This window comes from Chenopodium album, chromosome 12, assembly GCF_948465745.1.
Source record: "Chenopodium album chromosome 12, dcCheAlbu1.1, whole genome shotgun sequence".
Lineage (NCBI taxonomy): Eukaryota > Viridiplantae > Streptophyta > Magnoliopsida > Caryophyllales > Amaranthaceae > Chenopodium > Chenopodium album.
The window spans coordinates 21447678-21471204 of record NC_137845.1 but is presented as its reverse complement, the minus strand read 5'-3'; the positions used below and the strand labels follow the sequence as shown (position 1 = coordinate 21471204).

General features: G+C 31.8%; 2 protein-coding genes across 2 annotated transcripts; both read right to left on the bottom strand.

Moving 5' to 3' along the window:
- Positions 1-14426: 14426 nt before the first annotated feature.
- Positions 14427-15089, bottom strand: LOC145571055 (uncharacterized). Its single transcript, XM_081630154.1, has one exon. The coding sequence runs from the start codon at positions 15087-15089 to the stop codon at positions 14427-14429; it is 663 nt and encodes a 220-aa protein (XP_081486280.1).
- LOC145571054 (uncharacterized) lies at positions 14925-17006 on the bottom strand. The gene is made up of 2 exons (XM_081630153.1): positions 16136-17006; positions 14925-15191 (listed from the first exon to the last, which is right to left on the bottom strand). The coding sequence occupies exons 1-2, from the start codon at positions 17004-17006 to the stop codon at positions 15163-15165; spliced, it is 900 nt and encodes a 299-aa protein (XP_081486279.1). The 3' UTR covers positions 14925-15162.
- Between the last annotated feature and the right edge of the window lie 6521 nt (positions 17007-23527).

Sequence of the window (23527 nt, the reverse complement as noted above, 5' to 3'; positions counted from 1 at the left end):
ATGTCTTTTTGCAAATTAAATAGAAACAAAATTTCACACCTAACAGGTCGACTTCGTTTAAAACCAGGTTTAGGACCACACTTCTTCAATGGAGGTTCTGAATCGACCCTACAGAACGAAATAATAACTTATAAAAATGGATTTTTAAAAAAATAGTACAACCTAAAAATAACTGAAATATAATAAACCTTTCAGCCATTGCAACTGTCTTCTGCTGTTTCGTGCTTGTTTACTTCGTTTAACATAAACTTTTAAAGGAGAAGAATCTTTAATCGACGGAATGTCAGCCATTAATAGAGTCAAAAATGACGAAAGTTAGGGTTTATATAAAAGAAGTAAAAATTAAATACATGCAAATAATATTAAAGATGGAAAATGAAGTAGTGATGCGAATAATTCGGAAACTTGAAGTTAAGTCGATAGTAATGGAGTGTAACTGATGAAAATGGAGTGAGAATGCAGAAAACGTGGGTGAGAAGAAGAAGGAGAAAGACGGGATGTTGGGTTTGGGTTTTTTGTTTAACCATGATTATTTAAAGATCGGGCTGCGCGCGGGCTGAACTTTAAAGAAATGGGCCGAGCGCGGGCCGAGTAATAGAACGGACTCACATGAGTCCGTTCTACACAATAATTTTCGTTTTATATTTCATTTTATTGATTCTATTTTTTATTTTCTTTGGTAAGTTTTTCTCCAAGCAAATTAGCTTCTTTGCTTAGCCAAGCTAATTGCATTTTCTAGCTCTAATGGTCAAGCTAATAGCTAGGGATTATTTAATATTGCAAGCAAGTCTCTAGCTACAACCATTGGAGTTGCTCTTAGAGTTTTTCAAACTATATTAATAAGGATAAAACTATTAAGTTACCTTAAACAACTTTTTATTATAATTTACCATTTTATAAATTAGAAGATTCCATTTATAGCCTTATGGGGCATTTTGCCCTTATTTCCCTTTTCATTTTTATGATTTTCCCTCTCACTTTCCTCAACCCTCTCCTCTACCCTTACATTCTCCTTCAACCTCCAAAAATTACTCCACGATTTTTTTGAATATAAAGCGCTTCCTACCATTGACTTTTTGTTATTTCTTTCTCGTTTTTTTTAGGTGTCATTCTTTTTTATTTTATTAGAAATTTAGATTATATTTTAAATCAATGATTGGGTACGTAAGTGAGGGAAGAAGAAGAAGAAGAACCCTCATACAAAATAAATAAATAAATAAATAAATAAATAAATAAAGTTGTGTAATATGCACACATAAAAAGCTATAAAATGATAAAAATTAAAGTCTTTTGTTAGGAGTTAAAATCAGAATTAATCTACATGGATCTTATTGTAGGGGTGTCATGGATTTAGATCTGGATTCGTGGACCAAAAAATGTAGGATCTAGATCATTTTTTTTTTTTCTTATAAAAATTTATTAATTTTAAAAAATTTGTTTTTTTGTTTTTAGTTTTTTTTAAAAAGGAGCCTAAAATATTTTTAAGTTCATACAATATATCTACATGTTTAAACAATTATATTTCACAAAAAATAGTTATTAAAGTTGTTAAATTTGCAAAAAATAAAATAAAATAAAATAAATCAAACAAAGTATGTAATATACTAGAAATACTTCTAGATATATTTATATTTATATTAAAAGAACCAAATTAATAAATATAACATCATATTTAAAAAAAAGGATCTATGGGTCAAATCCAAACATGATTCAAATCCAGATTTGATCCATTAAAACGAATTCGAATTCTAATCTGAAACTACTGGGTCCAAAAATTAGAGATCTAGATCCTACAAATTTATATTCGATTCATTGCCACCTCTAGATCACACTAACAAAATCATGGACTAAATTTGGTAAATTACAATTAAAAAAATTATTTTATGGTAATTAAATTCAAAACTAGATTTTATTCTTATAATTACAATGTGCATAGGAAACAAAAAGAAAGAAAGGTAACTACATTATTTTTAAAAAATTGTAAAAATAGATCAGAAATTATCAAGAGAATATAACTAAATGAAATACAATATAAATGTACTTAAAAAGTTTAATTTATTGTAAGACATCTATGGAACATGGTGTCATTGAACTAGCATCCACCCAACAAGTATAAAACACTAATGCTTTAGGCGTTTACTTTTCTCCATAATTAAATATTTAATTTCCTCCATTTTCTTTTGCTCTTTCTTTTTTTTTTCACTTTTTTTCACCTTACATAATGAGAATGATTTAGAAGATTCCTTCAAATTGTGAACAGTGTTAAGAAAATGTTATCAAAAACTATCCCTATAAAAGGTCGATTTTATGAACATCTACTTGATTTTTTTTAAACAACTGCTCCATAAATACAAAAAACTTGTCTACCACTGCCCTTTAGCAGATTTTGTCCACTTTTGCCGTTTATAGGGCCTACATTTTTGTCCTCTTCCAATTTACTTCGATTCAACAACCTGACACCTACTTCATTCAATTTCCCTCTATTTTATTTCACCTTTCACCATCTTCTTCTAACCTAAGCAAAACATACTACTCAAAATTTCTTCCCTTTTTGAGTACCTGAACATCAATTTATAAATAACAAGCCTTTTTAAAGTCAGTGATTCTTCATCAACCCAATTAAAAAAATTTGCATCCCTTCTACTAGATGCATCACCATAGAAGTTAAAGGCCCAAAAAACCATTAAATTAGGCATTCTACGTATGGAAATCGGAACAAAATTAGCAAAAATAATATAATATAATAATAATAAAACCATTGAATTGAAACACTAAAGCACCAAAATGCAAAACCCCTAATTCAATTGAATCCCTTAACATTAGAGTTGCAAAATCCCTAATTTAATTAAAACCCTAGCACCTATATTGAATCCCTAATTTTGATTTTTTTTCAGGAAATCAAAAACCCGAGATACAATTATTACTTGAAAAATTAAATGTTTTTAGAATTTGGTGAGTAATTGTCTTTAATAGCTTTGAAGTTAGGGTTCTTGGATTTTTCTTTGTGGTTGAATCAAAAGAACAACAAAAAAACGAAAATGTCAGTCCTACATGGCAAAATAGATAGAATCTGTTAAAGGGTAAGGGCAATCAAAGTTTTGCATTTATGGGGTAGTTGTTTACACAAAAATAAATATATATATATATATATATATATATATATATATATATATATATATATATATATATATATATATATATATATATATATATATATATAAAATAATAATAATAATAAATGGATAGTTGTTCACAAAACAGGCCTTTTATAGGGTAGTTCTAAACAAAATTTCCTTAAGATTACAAACAACAAGGACAAAAGAAACTAAAGGGTATTATTCAACTTTGACAAGCTAATTTCAGCAGAAATAACATATATTTGATCAACATAAGTTTTTAAAAGTAAAAATAAGAATTTTAAATAACAAATGCAAGTATAGATTTGTAATAGGAAGCAAAATTAATAAGTACTACATAAATTTTATTTTAGCTCAACAAATAATATAATAGGTACTACTTCTTCTGTTCCCCTAATATTGCGACAAGGGGGAAAGACATGGAATTTAATTAAAATGATGAGATGGTTAAAGAGTAATAAATAAAGGACCCATGTGATATGAAGAGAGATTGAGAGAAAGCATGTGCATATATGATAATGTTGCAATATTTAATAAACTTATAAAAATTATTGCAATATTAGGGAAACGGAGGAACTATTAAAATAATTCATTAAATTCAATTCAAAAAAATATTGTTATGTATGCAATAGATATAAGTTTTAAATCGTGATTACACGCAATTTCAATCAACAAATAAAGTTATGTATCTAACTATTAAAAATTAATTCATGTTAAATAAATATAATTTAAGCATAGTTATTAAAATTACTTTGGTTCTGTTAATATCAAGTGAAGAGAATTAAGTCTTACATTAACAATTCTAGTGACGAAAAGGTAAACATATGTAATATATAATATATTGGTTTTTTTTTTTTTTTTTTTTTTTTTTTTTTTTTTTTTTTTATGTATCATCTTATTTCAAAATTCAATAAAAACTTAATTAAACTCATGCTTCTTTTATTCATAGAAAAAAAAAATTATTTTAAAATTTTAAAAAATAAATTTAATTTTTATCTTAAAATTACATGTAAAAATTAAATAATGCATGTAAAATCACTATATAAATGTAAAATCATACCTTTTCAAATTGGGTTACTTCGGTTGATTTTAATAAACGAAATTGTAGAGCTTCGCCTATATGAGATCTGCTCAAAATATAATTGATAGTAAATATTAATTATATTAATCAACTAAGGTATATTACATTTAATCAACACTAGCCTTGGCCAAATACAACCACTAAAAAGCCATTCTCACATTAAATGAAATTGTAATGAACTTTGTCACAATAGACACTATGCCATTCTAGCTAGTCACTAAATTAGGTTTCCACTTACCAATTTATTTTTTTTACAAAATATGATTCCTATTACGGATTTTATGAATGGAAAACTTCGAGTCTAGCGCAAAAAAGGGGGGCGTTTTGTGAAAGTAAAGATCTAGGTTTAAGCCAATTACTTTCAAAATTCATATATTATGTTTTTCCACTTGAAAAAACAATGAAAGAATTATAGAAATAATCAAAAGGAGAACTCATTTTTTTTATTCCATAGTTGATATAAGAAAAATGAAAACCAAAATCATTTAGAACGATTACAAATATAAAGAAGAAGGATAGACTAAGTGAAGGATCTTGTAGTTAGTACTCCCTCAGTTTCGTAATAATTGTAATATTAGACATGACGCATAGTTTAAGGAAATTATAGGGTGCGGTTTAAAGTACTAAAAGTGGGGTTGGTATGAGAGAGAAACAATTAAATAGTAGTGGGCCCTTATCAAGTAAGGAAGTGTTACAATTATTATGAAACGAAACGTAAAAGAAAGTGTTGTGATTATTACGAAACGGAGGGAGTAACATGTATAAGTTTTTGACATTGGTAACCTTATAGTTTAGGATTTTGAAATCAATACAATTTTGCAAAAGATGAATCTTTTAAAAATCTCTAACTATGATATCTCAATGCTTTCTTTAATTTATTGATATATACTGAGTACACTTTGCCATTATATTATTGAATGTTCCAAATCTCTTGTCTCTTAGGTTTATCAATTGAATTTTTTTAAAAACCAATAGAAAACGATTGGTCAATTCATATGCATTAATGTTAGAAGAATTCTGGGTACATGGTTTTTTTACAAGAATGGAGTACTCCTTAGAAGTCATGATCCTAATTTGAAATGAGAAATTCTCGAAGAAGTGGGACATCGTTACCCAATCAGCCTTTGCAATACATACCATCCATAAATGTGCAATTAAGTGTATGGCAAAATAGATGCAACTCATTTTACCATTAATCATCTCACTTTTATAGCATGATTTTATTTTAACAAACTTTGGGAGTGAAAATATTCTTCTTTCTTATTAATAAATATATATCACCAGAAGATAAGGAAAAGTATTTTATCCACTATGAAAATGAACATTAGGATAGAGTACAATGGAAATTTTATATAAAAAGTTTTAAGAGCTTATGGTTTTCGATTCATCGAGTACATCTTATAAACCAATTGAATTTCTGCAAAATACTAGAAATTATTGTTGAACAGGAACATTTCGTAACGCTCATGCCACTAAATGGGATTTGACAAGGAGATTCAATATTGCCTTACATGTTCCTCTTCTAGGGCATGGACGTTCTTTCTCACATTAATGATTTGGGTTATGGCCTTAAACAATCCCAGTGATAAGTATTTCCACAGGAATCCCGATAATATCCTACATTTTCTTTACTAGTGATTCCCTTTTGTTCATCAAAACAACAATTGATATAGTTGTTTGGGAAATGCACATATTTTTTCAATTCGACTAACAAATGAATCTTGGAAAATTACACTTTAGGGTTATCCTCACCACTCCACAACCTTTACTGCTACATTTTTTAGATCTACTTAGAATTCAACAAGTTTCTAAACTTAGCTCGCATCTAAAAGATCCTAAGTACTTGATGGGAAAAAAGTTCTTAAATTTCCAATTCATCAACTATAATATTACAAAAATTTCATTTATTGGTATTCCATTTCTCTCTCAATCGCTAAAACACAAATTTATTAATTTAGGGTAATTGTTGTGTTTTTCTGTTTTTTAGTTTTTTGTTTTTTAAAAGTATATGATATATGTCCTATAATGAATCAAAAATTATTTAAACTTACTAAAATCATGATAATTTTGAAAACTGACAACAGAAAAGTGTAAACACCTTTTTCTTGTTTTTAGTTTTTGGTTTTCAAAAAAACAGAAAATTGAAAACCAAAAATGATGCCAAATAAAGCCTTAGTGCCTATAGGCATGGTGTCTCATATCCTTAATTTCTGGAATTCCCTCAATAAATTACTTGTGAGAATTATTTAGAGAAACACATATGACATACATTGTATTAAGATATCCACTATCCATCCGCAAAAAGAATCAAGAGGTTTTAGTATTTCCTCTATTTCTAGTCTAAATAAGGCCTTGCTCAAGAAACATGCATGGTTATTTGTATAAACGACACACAACCCCAATATTCTATTATTGGTAACAAAAGTCCTAGACATTTGATCAACTCACTAGAAAAGGGGTTTATAATTTTTGAATGGTTGTTATAATAATTGAAAAGTTGAAAATAAAAATTTGGTCATAGCTTGAAAAGATAGATGGGTAAATTGTAATATTCCTATCTTCAATTCATATATTACTTTACAGTGAAAGACTTGAATGTTAGCAGGATTATTTTTCTAGGATAGCTAGATGGAACCATGAACAAGGTCCTTTAACGTTCAAATTTCAAGCTGAAAAAAATACACTGAGCATAGAGCTTTACAAAATTTATGTATATGGATGATAATTTATACTAGAAATTCCATAAATCTGGTCAGTTAACTTTTAAGTTGGCCTATTAATGAGTGCCATAAATGGCATTCTTAGGATAGTCATGTTCCTTAATTTATGCTTGTTTATTTTTAGCTTGTTTTGTTGAGTGGTTGTGTGCTTGTGTTAATTTAGAGAAATGCATGTTTTTAATTGTTTTCTTATCCTTTTTATGCATTTTTTTGCTATTCTCTTGTATTTTCGTTATTTGCGTGTTTGGTAGGTGTGTCGAGTTTCCTAGGATTCAAATATATATCGAGGTTGGAGCTTGAAAATAGCAAAGGAAGAAAACGTGACCAAGTTCAAGAAGTTAGAGCACAAGCAAAGTATGTTTTAAGGAAAAGCATAGCACCTCGGGCACGTACTTAGGGCAAGATTTATTAACTGGCCAAGAATCAGGAACAAAGTTCTTATTTTGGGCAAGAGTTAAAGCCTCATGCCCGCGGCCACCAACAATGCCAGAGTGCCCTGCCCCGAGCCAAGCTCCGCCAAAAAGCTTCTGTGCCACTTTTAAAGCCATGAGAGGTGTGCCGCACATCATCTAGGAGCACCTCTAAAGAAGCACAAGCATCCCAGCATCTGCGCAACTATTTTCAATGCGACACTTATTTTCAGGGCTTGTTCATGCTGCACGCGGCTAAGTATGGTTGAGGCTCTACTTTATTGTGGTTTTGCGATTTTTTTTTTTAATTTGCCCCCTTATTTCCCGTTGGTTATAATTACCTCTTGCCCTCTCCTTTGTAACCGAAACAATTATTCACATTCCATTTTACTATTTTAGGCTTAGGTTGAGAGCTTCTCTCTCTAGATTAGGGTTAGATTAGGAATAGTTTTAGAGAGAGAAATAGAGGAATTTCAATGGAGAATGAAGATATTTAAGAATTAAATGTGACAATCGCTTTGGAGATCTTTTCAACTATTCAATGAGCATTTCTTTCTTTATCTCACCTTTTTTGCTTTCTTTAATTTCTTGTGGATTTAGTTGTGTTTATTAATGCTTTGATTAGTATAGTTGTCAATTTCGGTTAATTCTTGCCTTTAATTACTTGCTTTTTATTGGATGATGATGATTAGTGAGTAAATCCTCTTGCTAAGTTTGAGTAAATCATGTTGGATTGATTTTCGGATTAATTTGGAAATTTGAGAAGTTCTTGTGTCATAATTAAATTGATTTATAGAGGTTTGCATGTTGTAAAGTTTGATTGGAATAGCTAACCATGATATGAAGCATGAATGCTTGATTGAAATGTAAATTAATGTTGAATTTATCATAATTAATTGATCTAGAATTTTGTAGTGATTCCTCTCATTTATTTTGCAATGAGGGATTTAGGTTGATGATGATTTGAGGATAGCTATTAGATGCTCCTAATTGTTCCTACATTTAGACTTTACATTGCTTCAATTGCTAGATTCCTTAATTAGCTTGACTACCATGAATGGGTATGGATCCCCATTCCCTATTGTTTCTTTTGTTTCAGTTCTTGAATCAGTAATTGATTAGTTATAGTATCTTCTATTCTTACCCTTAGTCATAACTTATGTATGCTATCATCAATGGTATACCTCAAAAAAATATCTTTTCACCACTAGATGATGATTAAATACTCAAATAACTCCATCCTCCTAAATACAACTTTGTATTTTCGACCTCTTGGGTGTTTTAGAATCTTCCTCCATATTGATGAACATAAGACACCTCTATGATTGTAGTAATAAATGGATCATGGGCAAACATTCTAAAAGAGCAGACATAGGATGAATTATAGATATAGAAGGGCAAGATAACGTATATAGACGTATTATTGGTGGTACAAAGTTTTGGCATTTTACCTCAGCATTACACAACGAAGCTCTCGCTAGCCTTTAGAATTTACTATATGTCTCCCAACCTCCACTCAGATTTGTCATAATTCTTTAATACTCACACTATTTTGTCCAAATGCATCAAAATGACACTATAATAAATTTTACAACTCCTACAGGCTTTAGTGAAGATTAAACAAATTAGTTTGATTTTCTAGTGGTGTAACATCGATAACGTTGTTTGAGATATAATCTCCATACCTCATAATTTAGAAATTTAGCTATGTGTGAATTTATCTCGTTTTTAATTTTTATTAAACTTTGTTCCAGACTGTGTCCAAAAACAATTCTCTTGTTAGTTTGATATGTTTTTTTTTCTCCAAAACTACTTATTAAGCACACAAACTTTTATAAAGAACTACCTTTCAATTTTTTATTTTTTGTTTATTTATTATATTTTTTTTTTATCAACAATGTTTCCTAAAAAAAACCTCTAAGTAGCATTATAAGAAAAAATTCAAAAAACCTCTAAGTAGCATTATAAGAAAAAATTCCGTCACATTATTCCAGTTGCAGGCCTCACTTTATTGATTTCCCTTTAGTTACTGTATGGAAAACATTAATTATACCTTAACACCCTAGTTTAATTGATTGAACACCCTAATACTCAAATTTATATGACCTAATCATCACACTTCCAAAATTTATAAACCAAAATCAAATATATATACATATATATATATATATATATATATATATATATATATATATATATATATATATATATATATATATATATATATATATATAAACATTTATACCTAAATCAATAAACTTTGATTCTCTAAGCCGTTAAATTACTTAAAGAACCCTTAATTTTTAATTTATTCAATAAATCTAATCACTCAAATTAAGTACCCTAATTTCCCAAATTTGTATACTATAAATCAAAAACTCCATTGATTTATACCCCAAAATTCCCATATTGTACAATATTTCGAATTGATAGTTTAGAGATTCACAACTGCAAATCAAATAAAAATTGAAGTCATAAGAGGTCAATTGAGTTAAAGTTTCTTTAAATTACTTGTAAAAAGGATAGTAGTTGTAAATACGAGGATGAATTAAAGAAATTAAAAATAAACGCCAAAGTGGGCCCACGATCGGAGTTTTTTTTAAAAGAAATTATCCGTGGGTTGTAGTGTTACTCTTAACTTTCTTTGTTTTTTAAATTGTTTATATGTAAATATAATATAAAAAAAAAGTTTGTAAAAGTTAGTTGTTTGCAAAATAAACTATTTAAAAAGTAGTTTTTGACCAAAAATCCTTTAATATATACAGAGGATTTTCCCTTGTTTGTTATGAAATGTAAGCAAGGGGATTTTGTCTCTCATTTCTATTATGTAATTGGAAATGAATCTTTGTACAGAGGAGCCTACTTTTAATCATAATCTAAAACGTATGCAAATCAAAATATATAACATTTCTTGATGAAAAACTATTATTTTCAAGACTTGACCCGGCCCCAATTATATCTTCGTTCGTCTTCAAAAAAAAAAAAAAATTATATCTTCGTTCAATTTGTGTTAAATGCTTTTCTCAAGCGCGTTCTAAAAAAAATATTTGTTCGGAATCTAACTTGAATCAATTTAGTATATTTACAATACTATCTTCATTTAATTATTTGTAATTCATTCCCCAATTCAGATAAAAAATTTAATACTATTCGAATTGGATTCAGGTTATGTCTTATCAAATAGGATGTTTATGTTATAGTTACGCTTAAATTTATCTTTAATTAATTAAAATGATAATAAAGGATTTTTTTTTATCAAATACTTCTAATTCTTCAGTTGAGTTAATTTCAAATTAGAGAATGTTTTGCTCATGATAGGATACATCTATAGAGTATGGTCGAATTTATGTAATTATACTAAAACAAACACCAAAAATGATATGCATATATGTTTAGTAGTATAGGCACTTTCCGCCAAAATACTCTCTCTCTATTTCTTCCCCTTAGGTATTAGGGACAAACCCCCTTTAATTTGTCTTATGATAGAGCTACTCTTGTCATATAAATTATTTACACAATATTTTAATGCTGGTGTGAATTTATTTAATAATAAGCTAAGTTGTTTTAGTAAGACATGTAAACTTTATGGTACTACCTCAATCTATATATAGCGTGCTTATCATTTATGGAGGTGTGAATTATTATTAATATATGGTGTGCTTAAGAATACAAGTGTTTTTTTTCATACAAAGAATTCTAAATTGAATTAGAGATAATGCGAGTCCTTAACTTCTATGCTAAATTGAAAAGAAAAACAAAAACAAATTAAAGTGAGATGAAAGTAGTATAGAAAATTGATGATATATTTATATATATACCTCCATTGTCACGACGTTGTTCGTGTCATCATCGTCGTCATTATTGATGCAAAGCTTGGTTTTTGCTTCATGTAATCTCTTTTTTAAAGTTGAAACTTTCATATCTATTCTGATATATCAAGTTATAAAAAATGAATGATGAAATAATTATCACTCCATTTAAAATAAAATCATACGCTCTCTGTTCTTTCAATATTGGATCATAGGGGAAGAGGGAAAGACTATAATTTACATGTCTTACTTAATGATATTGAAATGTTAAAATGAATATTAATTGAATTATTTTATTCCATGTTGAATTTACATGTTAATTTACATATAAATTTAAAATTAAAAATAAGAACTACTTCAATGTTCTTTAAATAACACATGTAAATTTACATACCATTTCAACATTTCAACTTTAAATTTTGGTAAAATTGGTATAAACCACCTTTTTTGTCCGACTTTTTTGAAAAAACCACCTTTTAAGTTTTTTTTTTTAATTAAACCACCTTTTAAGTACCTAAATTTTTTATTGCACCACCCCTATTTCAAATCTAACATATTGTATCTCAACCATCCACTTCCAAATCATCAACCATAGCAAATCTTTCCCTTCCATCTGAACCATCCACTTCAATTACCTCAATTTAGGTTTTGAGAATAAACAAATACTACAATTTAATTTTTGTAGCAAAATTAAGTTTGGTTTTTTAGAGCTTTACTCAATTTAGTCATGCATATATATAAAGGGGAGGGTCAAATGTTTTTGGAGGTGAAAAAAATACATGATTTAGGAGCGAAAGTCACAAGTTCTGGGCCCCTTTGACGTTTTAGTTAATTTTTTCGTCATAATTTGAAATATGGGTGGTGCAGTTAAAAAATTAGATACTTAAAAGGTGGTTTAATTAAAAAAAAAAAACATAAAAGGTGGTTTTTTTCAAAAAAGTTGAACATAAAATGTGGTTTTTACCAATTTTACCTTAAATTTTAAAGTAAATTTTAAAAAGTAGGGAAAAAAAAAATATCATTTCAATATTGCATTGTCACACCAATCTAAATGTTTACAAGTTAACTCAGCCCAATTTAGCAGGCTAGACACTTTGAGAGTTGGGGGTAAAGGAATCCCATGCCTTAAATGGTCTTTAATGGGGATTGAAACCTAATTTCTTGGTTGGAAGGTTCTTTCCTTATCAGTAGAAAAATTGTTTTTCAGTATTGAATAAGAGGGTGGTGTAAGATAAAGAAGGATAAATTAGGAAAGGGAATGTGAGAAAAATGGATAGGAGTTAGAAAATGATGAATATAGTAAAAAAGAAATTGTGTGAAAAGGGGGAATTGCTCAAGGGAAAAGGGGTAAGAGGTGATGAAGCTAACTCACGTGTGAATACCACTTAGGGCCTGTTCACATTTACTTAATTTCAGTTCAGTTCAGTTCAGTTTAGCTCCAATCAGTTCAGTTCAGTTCAGTTCAGTTCCAATCAGTTCAGTTCAGTTCAGTTCAGTTCAGCTCTTAATTTCCCTCTCACATAAAATATTCATTTCAGCTCAATTCAGTTCAGTTCAGTTCAGTTCAGCTCCAATCAGTTCAGTTCAGTTCAGTTCAGCTCTAATCAGTTCAGTTCAGCTCAGTTCAGTAAATATGAACAGGCCCTTAGTCAAAGATAGTAAGATATCTTTTAAGTTTGTTAATATATTTACACTTGTCCTTATCTAACTATTATATTCCATAATTATCTCTTTATATTCTTATAGAGAATATAGGCTATGCTGTTATTAAGCTAGTGTAGTTTCTATATAAATTACATCCACCAATTACATCTCTTGAAAAACCCAAGCAGAGGCTACTCTTATCGGTTACGACCTTCAAAAATACATTGATGGTTTCCCTGCGTGCCCCTTCTCAAACCATCAAAATTGGAGAAACTACCTCTCCTAATCTTGCATATCGTACTTGGCTTCATCAAGATAAGTTCATTTGTAGGGCTCTTTCCGGTACCCTTTTGGGTCCTCTTGTTCCCCTTATATATAGGTGCACTCATGAAGCATGACAAATTCTTGCCAAAACATATGCAAATCCGTCCGAAGGGTATCTTAAGCAAATTAAAGACCACCTTAAGAGCATCACTAAAAGAAATCGTTCTGTTTTCGATTGTATGCATGATATAAAGAATTGTGCAAACCAACTATCCTCCCTTGGTAAGCCTAAGGATGATGACGAGATTGTCGACATAGTACTTGAACAGATTAATGACCCGGACTATGAGGTGTTGTCCAAAATCATGAATCCCATTTCTCATTTGATGAGTTACATGAAAAACTTATCAATCGGGAGCTTACAAAAAAGAACAAGTATTCTTCCAATTCTTACCCTGCTACAATTAACTATGTTACCAAGAACAACTGAACCTATCAACCTATCCTCTCCTTCCTCTGGTCTGTTACCTACACCACCAAATAATGGTTCATCTCTCCCACCTACTCGTCCATTTCAAGGTCGCTGCCAGTGGTGCCGGCAGCAAGGCCATTATGTTACACAATTTCCTATTTTTCGTCAACAGTTCCTTAATGCTATTCAACCGACTAAGCAATCTAATCCAGTTGTTGTAACTCTCCCTCACCCCAACTGCTACGTTTCTAAGGGCTATCAACCACTTCACACTCCTCGTGCCTAAGCTGCCAGAGCACCCATAGCTCCATCTTCTGGTTCATCGCATCATGTGATAAATGACAGAAAATTTATACCATCATGCTCCTTATGATGGCAATGATAAACTAATCATTGGTGATAGTTTCGGTCTCCTGATCGCTAAAACTGGTTCCCTTTATTTTCCCCTATTCTGTACTAAATTTCATCTTACTAATGTCCTACATGTTCCATTTGCTTCAAGAAATATTATCTCTATATCTCAATTTGGTCGTGATCTAAACTTCTGTTCACAACCCCTACCCTTCTTTTTTCCATCACTTTCTCATTTAATTCTGTTTTTTGTGAAGGGCATTCAAACGGGGAACACGATCCTTCACTGCTTGTTTGGATACACTATAGGAAGGAAAAGAAGGGAAGGGGTAGGGAGGGGAAGGAAGAGAAGGGGGAGGGGAGGAAGAAGAAATTGAACCTTCCTTGCAGTGGCGGATCCAGGATTTTTTGGGTGCTAGGTCACCACCGACTACTAATCAATAATTAATGCAAGAATATTAAAAAAAAAGCTAATATTTAAAAAAAAAAATACATTCCAAAAGTAATAAATATCCATATTACAATCAAGTAAAGGAAATTACAATTGCTCTCTACGAGTTTTCATGTTTTGATATCGATCTATAATATCATTCATGTCAACATTCAAAAACATATCTCGCTCTATATAAGTAACCAAGCAATCATTCAACATTTGATCTCCCATGCTATTACGCAATTTATCTTTCACTTGCGTCATTCCTGAAAATACCCTTTCTACACTTGCCGTTGCAACGGGTAGAGTTAGAACCAACTTCAAAAGCAAGTACACTCGTTCATGGGTTTCATGCTTTCCCGTCTCAACAAGTTTCATGGAAAGCTCACTAAGACTCTTCAAATTCCAAAACCTCTCATCATTTCTCATAGCAACGATGAAATTATCAAGAGAATAACCAAAAAATTTCAATTCATTACTTGGAAATTCATTAGGATAGAATTTGGCAAGTTGAATCAATTTACTTTTGTCAAATGAAGCAAAACGATTAGTGGGATTAAAGTAAGACATACATATAAGTAGTTCCTTACTTACCTCCGGGAATCTATTTTCCAATTCTTGTAGTTGAAGATCAATGACACTAAGAAAAACTTCAACCCGGAAATGATGAAGATTTGTCACTTGTGGGCCATTACCTCTATACATTCTTCTCCCGGGAACATGATATCTCCCCTCCATATTAGGAACCTCAATTCCATGTTTATCCATAAAAGAAGTAACTTCCTCCAAATGAGAATCCCATCCTTCATCTCTCAACTTTTGCAGATTAAACTTGGTTACATCAACCATTTCCATTGCATTTACAATATCCTGATCATGTTTTTGCAAAGCCACATTCAACTCATTTGTAATCCCAAATATAGCAACCATCAAATGTGCCACAAATACAAAATCAAATGACATCAACAAGTGTGTGATAGATTGTGCTTTATTTGAATCAACTGTATCAGAAACTTCGGCAATGGAATCAAGCGACTTCAAGATTGTAGGATATAAATCAAGCACATTCAAAATTGTTTTAAAGTGAGACCCCCAACGAGTGTCACAAGGTCTACCTAAGCCACGTTCTTGATTCAAACCAGTTCCTGATTCAACTTCACCTAAGGATAATGCCTCAACAACTTGATCAGCTTGTTTTTCTCGAAGAAATTCTTTCCTCTTAGGTGAACCTCCCACAAAGTTTAAGAGAGGTGCAAGTACATCAACAAATAGCCAAGCACAATCTGAATTTTTTTTAGCAAGGGCAACTTGTGTCAATTGAAGTTGATGAGCAAAGCAATGTACAAAGTATGCTTGTTTACATTCATTTAATACTAAAGTTTTGAGACCATTGATTGAACCTTGCATATTACTTGCCCCATCATAGCCCTGACCCCGAACTTGAGAGAAAGTCAAAGAATACTCCATGAGTAATGACTCAATAGCAGCTTTAAGAGTCAAGGAAGTAGTATTAGCAACATGCACAACACCAAGAAATCTTTCACACACTTCTCCCTTTTTACCAACATATCTCAAACAAAGAGCCAATTGTTCCTTATCGGAAACATCGGCAGACTCATCAGCAAGGATAGCAAAAAAACCACCATTAAGATCTTCAAGTATTGCTTTAGTTGTTTCTTTTGCACAAGCATGGATGACATCTTTTTGGATAGTTGGAGAAGTAAGTTGACAATTACCGGGTGCCATTTTGAAAACAACTTTGGAGTATTCAAGATCATGTTTAGAAAGAAGAGTCAATAGAGAAATAAAATTACCTCTATTCAATGAACTTTCTTTTTCATCATGACCACGAAAAGGTAGCCCCTGAAGTAAAAGCCACCTAATGGTTGTGATTGAAGCCTCCAATCGCTTACGATAAGCACTTCTAGTTTCCGCCGTTTGCTTTGATAGAGCAGTGATAATACTACCCTTTTGTTGCTTGAATAACTCCATGGCAGTCACAGCTTTGTGGTGAGCACTCATGTGTTTGCTTGCATGATCTCGAATTGTGTTTAATCGATTCCAACCACGAAAACCATCACAAACAAAAGCATCACCTCCAACAGTGTTATCATCCTTGAATAGATAGCAAATGAAGCAAAAAGCAGCATCTTTGGAAACACTATATTCCAGCCAAGTGCCCCAAGTATCAAACCATTTGACATTAAATCGACGCCTCTTGGTTCCGAAAAATGTTTGAGGATATTCAAAATCTTGAGGTTGGCAAGGCTTTCTTTGAAGGTATGTCCTCCTCACTAAATCTCTATCATCAGGATGAAAATCACTCATTTTTCTCCTTTGTCCCGGGTCTTGTGGAAGATTAGCAATATCATCTTCACTTAATCTTCCATCATTAACCCGAGCTCTAGGACTTGAAGTAACTTCAGGAATAAATTGTCCATCTTCATTGAGAGTAAAGTTATGTGATGGAGAAGAATGTTGTTCACTTTCTTGATGTGGAGAAAAATTTTGAAGAGGTGGAGGAATAGGATTTTGTGGTGGAGGAGGTGGAGGAAAAGGATTTTGTGGTGAAGGTGGTGGATCTTGTAAAGGAAGAGGAGGTGGAGGAGAAGGATTTTGTGGAAGAGGAGGACTTTGTGGAGGAGGGGGATTTTTCGGACCAAAGAAACTTGTGATATCACACATTTTTTTCCTTTTCATTCTGAAAATTAAGTTACATTAACATTTAACAATTAGATTAAGAAAACCACAAATGCTTCAATTTACAATCCACATATGCAATTATCCAAACTAATCAATTCCAAAAAAAAAACAGAAAACCCTAAGTTCTAATATGAAATCATCAATTAATCAATTCAATTTATAATATCAATTTACTGGAAACAATTTATAATATCAAATTATCAATTTACAGGAAACAATTTCAATTCCTAAAAAAAAAAAAAAAAAAAAAAAAAAGCAGCAATTCAATTTCTAAAAAATCAGAAACCCTAACTCCCTAAATTGATAAATTATCAACAATTTCAAAAAACAATAGAACACACACTAATTAACTAGATTAAATCACATAATCAACTCAATTTATCACAAATTCAAGTACTCAACCCAACAATTCAACAATTTGGGTATAATTTACAAATTTAAAAACTTAAAAACAAACTTACTTGGCACTTTGGCAGCAAGAAGAGTTGAAGAACGCGAGTGTGTGTGTATGCGGATGGAGCAGCCGGCGAGGCGGACAAGCGGTGCGGCGGCGACTCCGGCGACTGGCGTCTGGCGGTGCGGCGGCGAAGAGCGAAGAGAGAGATTGAGATTTGAGAGGATGAGAGTGCGTGTTTGAGGTCTCTGTGCGTTTTGTTTCTTTTCCCCTTCCTGACTGTCCGTGTTTTTGTTTTTTTAAATTTTTTTTATTTTTTTTTATTTTTTTATTTTTTTTTTAAATTTTGCTAGGTCACGTGACCTACCTGGACCAAGGGTAGGTCCGCCACTGCTTCCTTGTTTGGATAAAGGAGAAAGGGGAGGAAGGGGAGGGGCATTCACCATTTTTTATTGGTTCTTAATCTGTGAGTTGCTTGCAATCACATTATTATATTAGAATAATGTGGAGAGTACAATAGAAGAGAAGATGGAAGGATCTGTATAAAAGTAATCTAACTCATCGATTATTCAAAATTTAATGGTGCAAATTTATCATTCTTGTATATATTTGTGTTCTCATATAAAGATGGTGTCCCATATTGTAATCTCTCCTTCTTCACTACATGTATAGATAGATAAAATAAAAATATTTAATTTATACATATTGTTATTTTAGATGAACTACTACAAGAGGGGGGGGGGGTGAATGGTAGTAGGTTCCAATCGCGGAACTTATGCGGAAATAAACAATTAAAACGTAAAAGAACTTAAAGCACACAACAAGTTTTACGAGGAAACCATCCAGTGCCCAACTGGAAGTAAAACCTCGGCCCAATGGGACTTATAAACAAATTCCACTATAATAGGCAACTCTCCTAGTACAACCTATTACACAGACCTTTGCTTTGCAATTTCCACCACGGACACTTGACTCTATGATAGGACACCTCCTACTAGACCTAAGACACCTCTCAGGACCCTTTTTCTCCCTTAACCCAGGACACTTCCTAGATGACCCAAGACGTCTCTCAGGTTCCTTTCACTCACTATGCAACCCAAGACACACTCGGGGTGACTAACTACCACTCAAATTTTACGAGATTTCAAACTCATCACAAACGTGAATTTAAGAGAATTCACAATCTCACCCCAAAATACAAAACACTCAAAACCCTTTTTCCCATTACAAGATCTCATTGAATATCCCTAAATACATATCTATGAATAAAGAGATAAACTAATATGTTGGACACTTGAGACCTGTCTGGAACTCATTGGACGTACTGTAACCAAAACCTGATAGGAACTTTGACCAGGTGAACTGACTTAGTTTCGTGGTGAAGGATAAAACCATTAAGCACGACCACTACACTTCGTCAGCCTCAACTTTGAATGAATACATATGAGCATATTTATAGTACACTCGAATTATTCATTTCATCTTGAAAAAGATAGATTTTCTGAAAAGATAAGTTTAAAAGATATTTTCTAAAAACAAGTTTTCCGAAAATAAATCTTTTTGTTAAGAATAAAATCTGTCAATAATAATAAGATAAACTTAGCATAAAATCAGATTTTATTCCAATCTTATCTTTTAGTTTAAAAATAATTTTTAAACAAAATTTATCTTTTTTCAAAAGGGATTTATTAGAAGATAAATATCTTTATTCAGTAAAACCAAATCCCTAAAAGATATGCACGTATTAGATAAATATATATATATCATTAAAACCGACTTTTAACAACGTGCACACTTAAGTTCCTATTAGGTTCCTGAACTCTGACAGTTTCCGAGTTCCTGACAAGTCAGTTACTCTAATTTCATTGACTGTTTGGAGTTCACCTTGGTTCTATAAAGACTTGTTCCAAACCGACTTTTATGTCCAACATACTTACATGAATCCTAGAGCAATATACTTCTATTTCTCTGTCTTCATGTTGCTTCTCTGAAACTCTTGTTCTGGAATCCCGTAGTCTTGATATATTCTGGATCTTAGGGTTTGCCCCAGCATTACACCGGAACCGGGTCGTTACAACCCGTTTTGAAGTTCCTGTTAAGAAACTTCTGGAAGTTCCATTTCTGGAACTCTTCTTCTAACTTTACTTGTATCCTCATGGATCTTCTAAAGTTCCACTGTTTCAGTTCCTACTTCAGCCCTCAATGCTTACTGAACCTGCAAACATCACAACACTAGAAAATCCTTATTAAATGGAAGTTTGCCCAATTCTTAACATCATCATCAAAACCTCATAAGGGTCAACAAGTTGCCCCTTTTTAATGATGACAAACTGAGCAAACTTCTGAGGATAACAAAGTAACTCAGAAGATTAGTTTTTTCATTTATAAAAACAATAAAGAAAACTAAACTAAATTAAAAGACTTCTACACATACATGACATATATATGTATAGGATACTTACCTTGTGAAAGCTAACATATGCAAACACATGTTTACATAGTTACCTTCATGGTTCCTTAGCCATCATCATGCTTATCAACCATAACACTTATCATTGTTCTTGTTCCTATATTTCTTATCCTATATTGCTCAAGTTCCTTATATATATACACTTGTCATTGCTCAGGTTCCTTGTATCATGTTCCAAACATAACTTGCTCTTTCTATGCACAACTTAACATACACGTTAGATAGATAATCATCATTAGTTTATAATTATCAAAACCTAATTGCTCAAGAGAATTATTTTGTGCTTTCAATAGGTTAGTAAGTTAGTCAAAAGAGATAGATACAATCTAAGCATAAAAAATATTTGAGCATAAAGTTCCTGTAAGAAATACTCCCTTTTAGATGTTGCTCCATGAACGAAATTATGAATCTTCAACATGCAGTCAAAGATAATCATCTTAACCCATCATCCTTCATGAGAGTTTGCTACATGAATTAATGCTTTGTTCCAGGGAACTTTAACCATAGGAACTTGACTGGAACTTGAACAAGAAGCTAAACAGAAATTTATAGTCTAACTCCTATAGCACCTTGATATAGAAGCTTAGTTATTCCTGTATCCCTTATCCGTTTTATCATTTCAAGTTCACCAAGTTCCAACTCCTTTCAGCATTGAGTTCCTAAAGGAACAAACTTTTATGCCCCGATTTATCTATATGGACAAACCTACAAAACAATCAATAATAACTTGCACAAAACTAAAAGAGAAGTTAGTTTGTCATGATATACATTATAACTATCAAAACAACTTCTCTTCACATCCATTCACAAATAACCTTCATAAGAATAGGGAATTAAATTTCAATAGAAATTTGTGAAGGATTAATACATACCAAAAGCACATGACCAATATTTACAGAGAGATGTATAGGCGACTTACACACTTATCCATATTGTTGCTTCACCTACTACAAACCTCTTATAAAGGCTTTCTAGTGAGAGGAACTTGCACATAATTCCTTATATACAAACAACCAAAGATCATCGTTATTAATAAGTTGTCTCCACTCACATAGCCTGCAAAATCAGTCATCTTTTGGCTTTGGTTACCCAATATATATTGGGTACCTTCATGTTAGTAATAGACGTCAATAATCCATAATTAAAATAACTACGGTTAAACCAACTATCTTTACTAACAATAAACATCATGTGTCTACATAATAAATATTCAGAATAATACATACACATGATAAGGTCATTCTTTGGCAAATATTCAAAATATACGTTCATTACCTTGCCCAAAGAATTAAGTTTCCATACAGGGGTAATCCAGGTTCCAAAAGACCAAATATGCATAATTCTACACAATGCGTTCCTTGAACTATTTTCAGTAAACCGATTCTTTAAAAATAAATCAATTCGTAAATCTGACAAATACTTTCAAAATTGATTTACAAACTTTCAAAACAAAATCCAAAGTTTAAGTAGAAATATTGCAAGGAACTTGTACACATAATATCATGCATATAATCAAGATTTCAAAGATGAGACACTTACCTCAAAGATGTTCATCTTTGAATCAATTCTGCTTCACAAACAGACTTTGGTCATCACGTGGTATTGGGAACGTTCTAGGGTTGAGTTCCATTCGCTGCATTCCTTGTAGATATCCATCCTAGCCTGGAACTTGCTCCTCGGGGTTGCACGGTTTATCAAGAGCACCAGCTCTGATACCAATTGTTGTTTTAGATGAACTACTACAAGAGGGGGAGGGGGTGAATGGTAGTAGGTTCCAATCGCGGAACTTATGCGGAAATAAACAATTAAAACGTAAAGGAACTTAAAGCACACAACAAGTTTTACGAGGAAACCATCCAATGCCCAACAGGAAGTAAAACCTCGACCCTATTGGGACTTATAAACAAATTCCACTATAATAGGCAACTCTCCTAGTACAACCTATTACACAGACCTTTTCTTTGCAAGTTCCACCACGGACACTTGACTTTATGATAGGACACCTCCTACTAGACCTAAGACACCTCTCAGGACCCTTTTTCTCCCTTAACCCAGGACACTTCCTAGATGACCCAAGACGTCTCTCAGGTTCCTTTCACTCACTATGCAACCCAAGACACACTCGGGGTGACTAACTACCACTCAAATTTTACGAGATTTCAAACTCATCACAAACGTGAATTTAAGAGAATTCACAATCTCACCCCAAAATACAAAACACTCAAAACCCTTTTTTCCATTACAAGATCTCATTGAATATCCCTAAATACATATCTATGAATAAAGAGATAAAACTAATATGTTGGACACTTGAGACCTGTCTGGAACTCATTGGACGTATTGTAACCAAAACCTGATAGGAACTTTGACCAGGAGAACTGACTTAGCTTCGTGGTGAAGGATAAAACCATTAAGCACGACCTCTACACTTCGTCAGCCTCAACTTTGAATGAATACATATGAGCATATTTATAGTACACTCGAATTATTCATTTCATCTTGAAAAAGATAGATTTTCTGAAAAGATAAGTTTAAAAGATATTTTCTAAAAACAAGTTTTCCGAAAATTTATCTTTTTGTTAAGAATAAAATCTGTCAATAATAATAAGATAAACTTAGCATAAAATCAGATTTTATTCCAATCTTATCTTTTAGTTTAAAAATAATTTTTAAACAAAATTTATCTTTTTCCAAAAGGGATTTATTAGAAGATAAATATCTTTATTCAGTAAAACCAAATCCCTAAAAGATATGCACGTATTAGATAAATATATATATATCATTAAAACCGACTTTTAACAACGTGCACACTTAAGTTCCTATTAGGTTCCTGAACTCTGACAGTTTCCGAGTTCCTGACAAGTCAGTTACTCTAATTTCATTGACTGTTTGGAGTTCACCTTGGTTCTATAAAGACTTGTTCCAAACCGACTTTTATGTCCAACATACTTACATGAATCCTAGAGCAATATACTTCTATTTCTCTGTCTTCATGTTGCTTCTCTGAAACTCTTGTTCTGGAATCCCGTAGTCTTGATATATTCTGGATCTTAGGGTTTGCCCCAGCATTACACCGGAACCGGGTCGTTACAACCCGTTTTGAAGTTCCTGTTAAGAAACGTCTGGAAGTTCCATTTCTGGAACTCTTCTTCTAACTTTACTTGTATCCTCATGGATCTTCTAAAGTTCCTCTGTTTCAGTTCCTACTTCAGCCCTCAACGCTTGCTGAACCTGCAAACATCACAACACTAGAAAATCCTTATTAAATGGAAGTTTGCCCAATTCTTAACATCATCATCAAAACCTCATAAGGGTCAACAAGTTGCCCCTTTTTAATGATGACAAACTGAGCAAACTTCTGAGGATAACAAAGTAACTCAGAAGGTTAGTTTTTTCATTTATAAAAACAATAAAGAAAACTAAACTAAATTAAAAGACTTCTACACATACATGACATATATATGTATAGGATACTTACCTCGTGAAAGCTAACATATGCAAACACATGTTTACATAGTTACCTTCATGGTTCCTTAGCCATCATCATGCTTATCAACCATAACACTTATCATTGTTCTTGTTCCTATATTGCTTATCCTATATTGCTCAAGTTCCTTATATATATACACTTGTCATTGC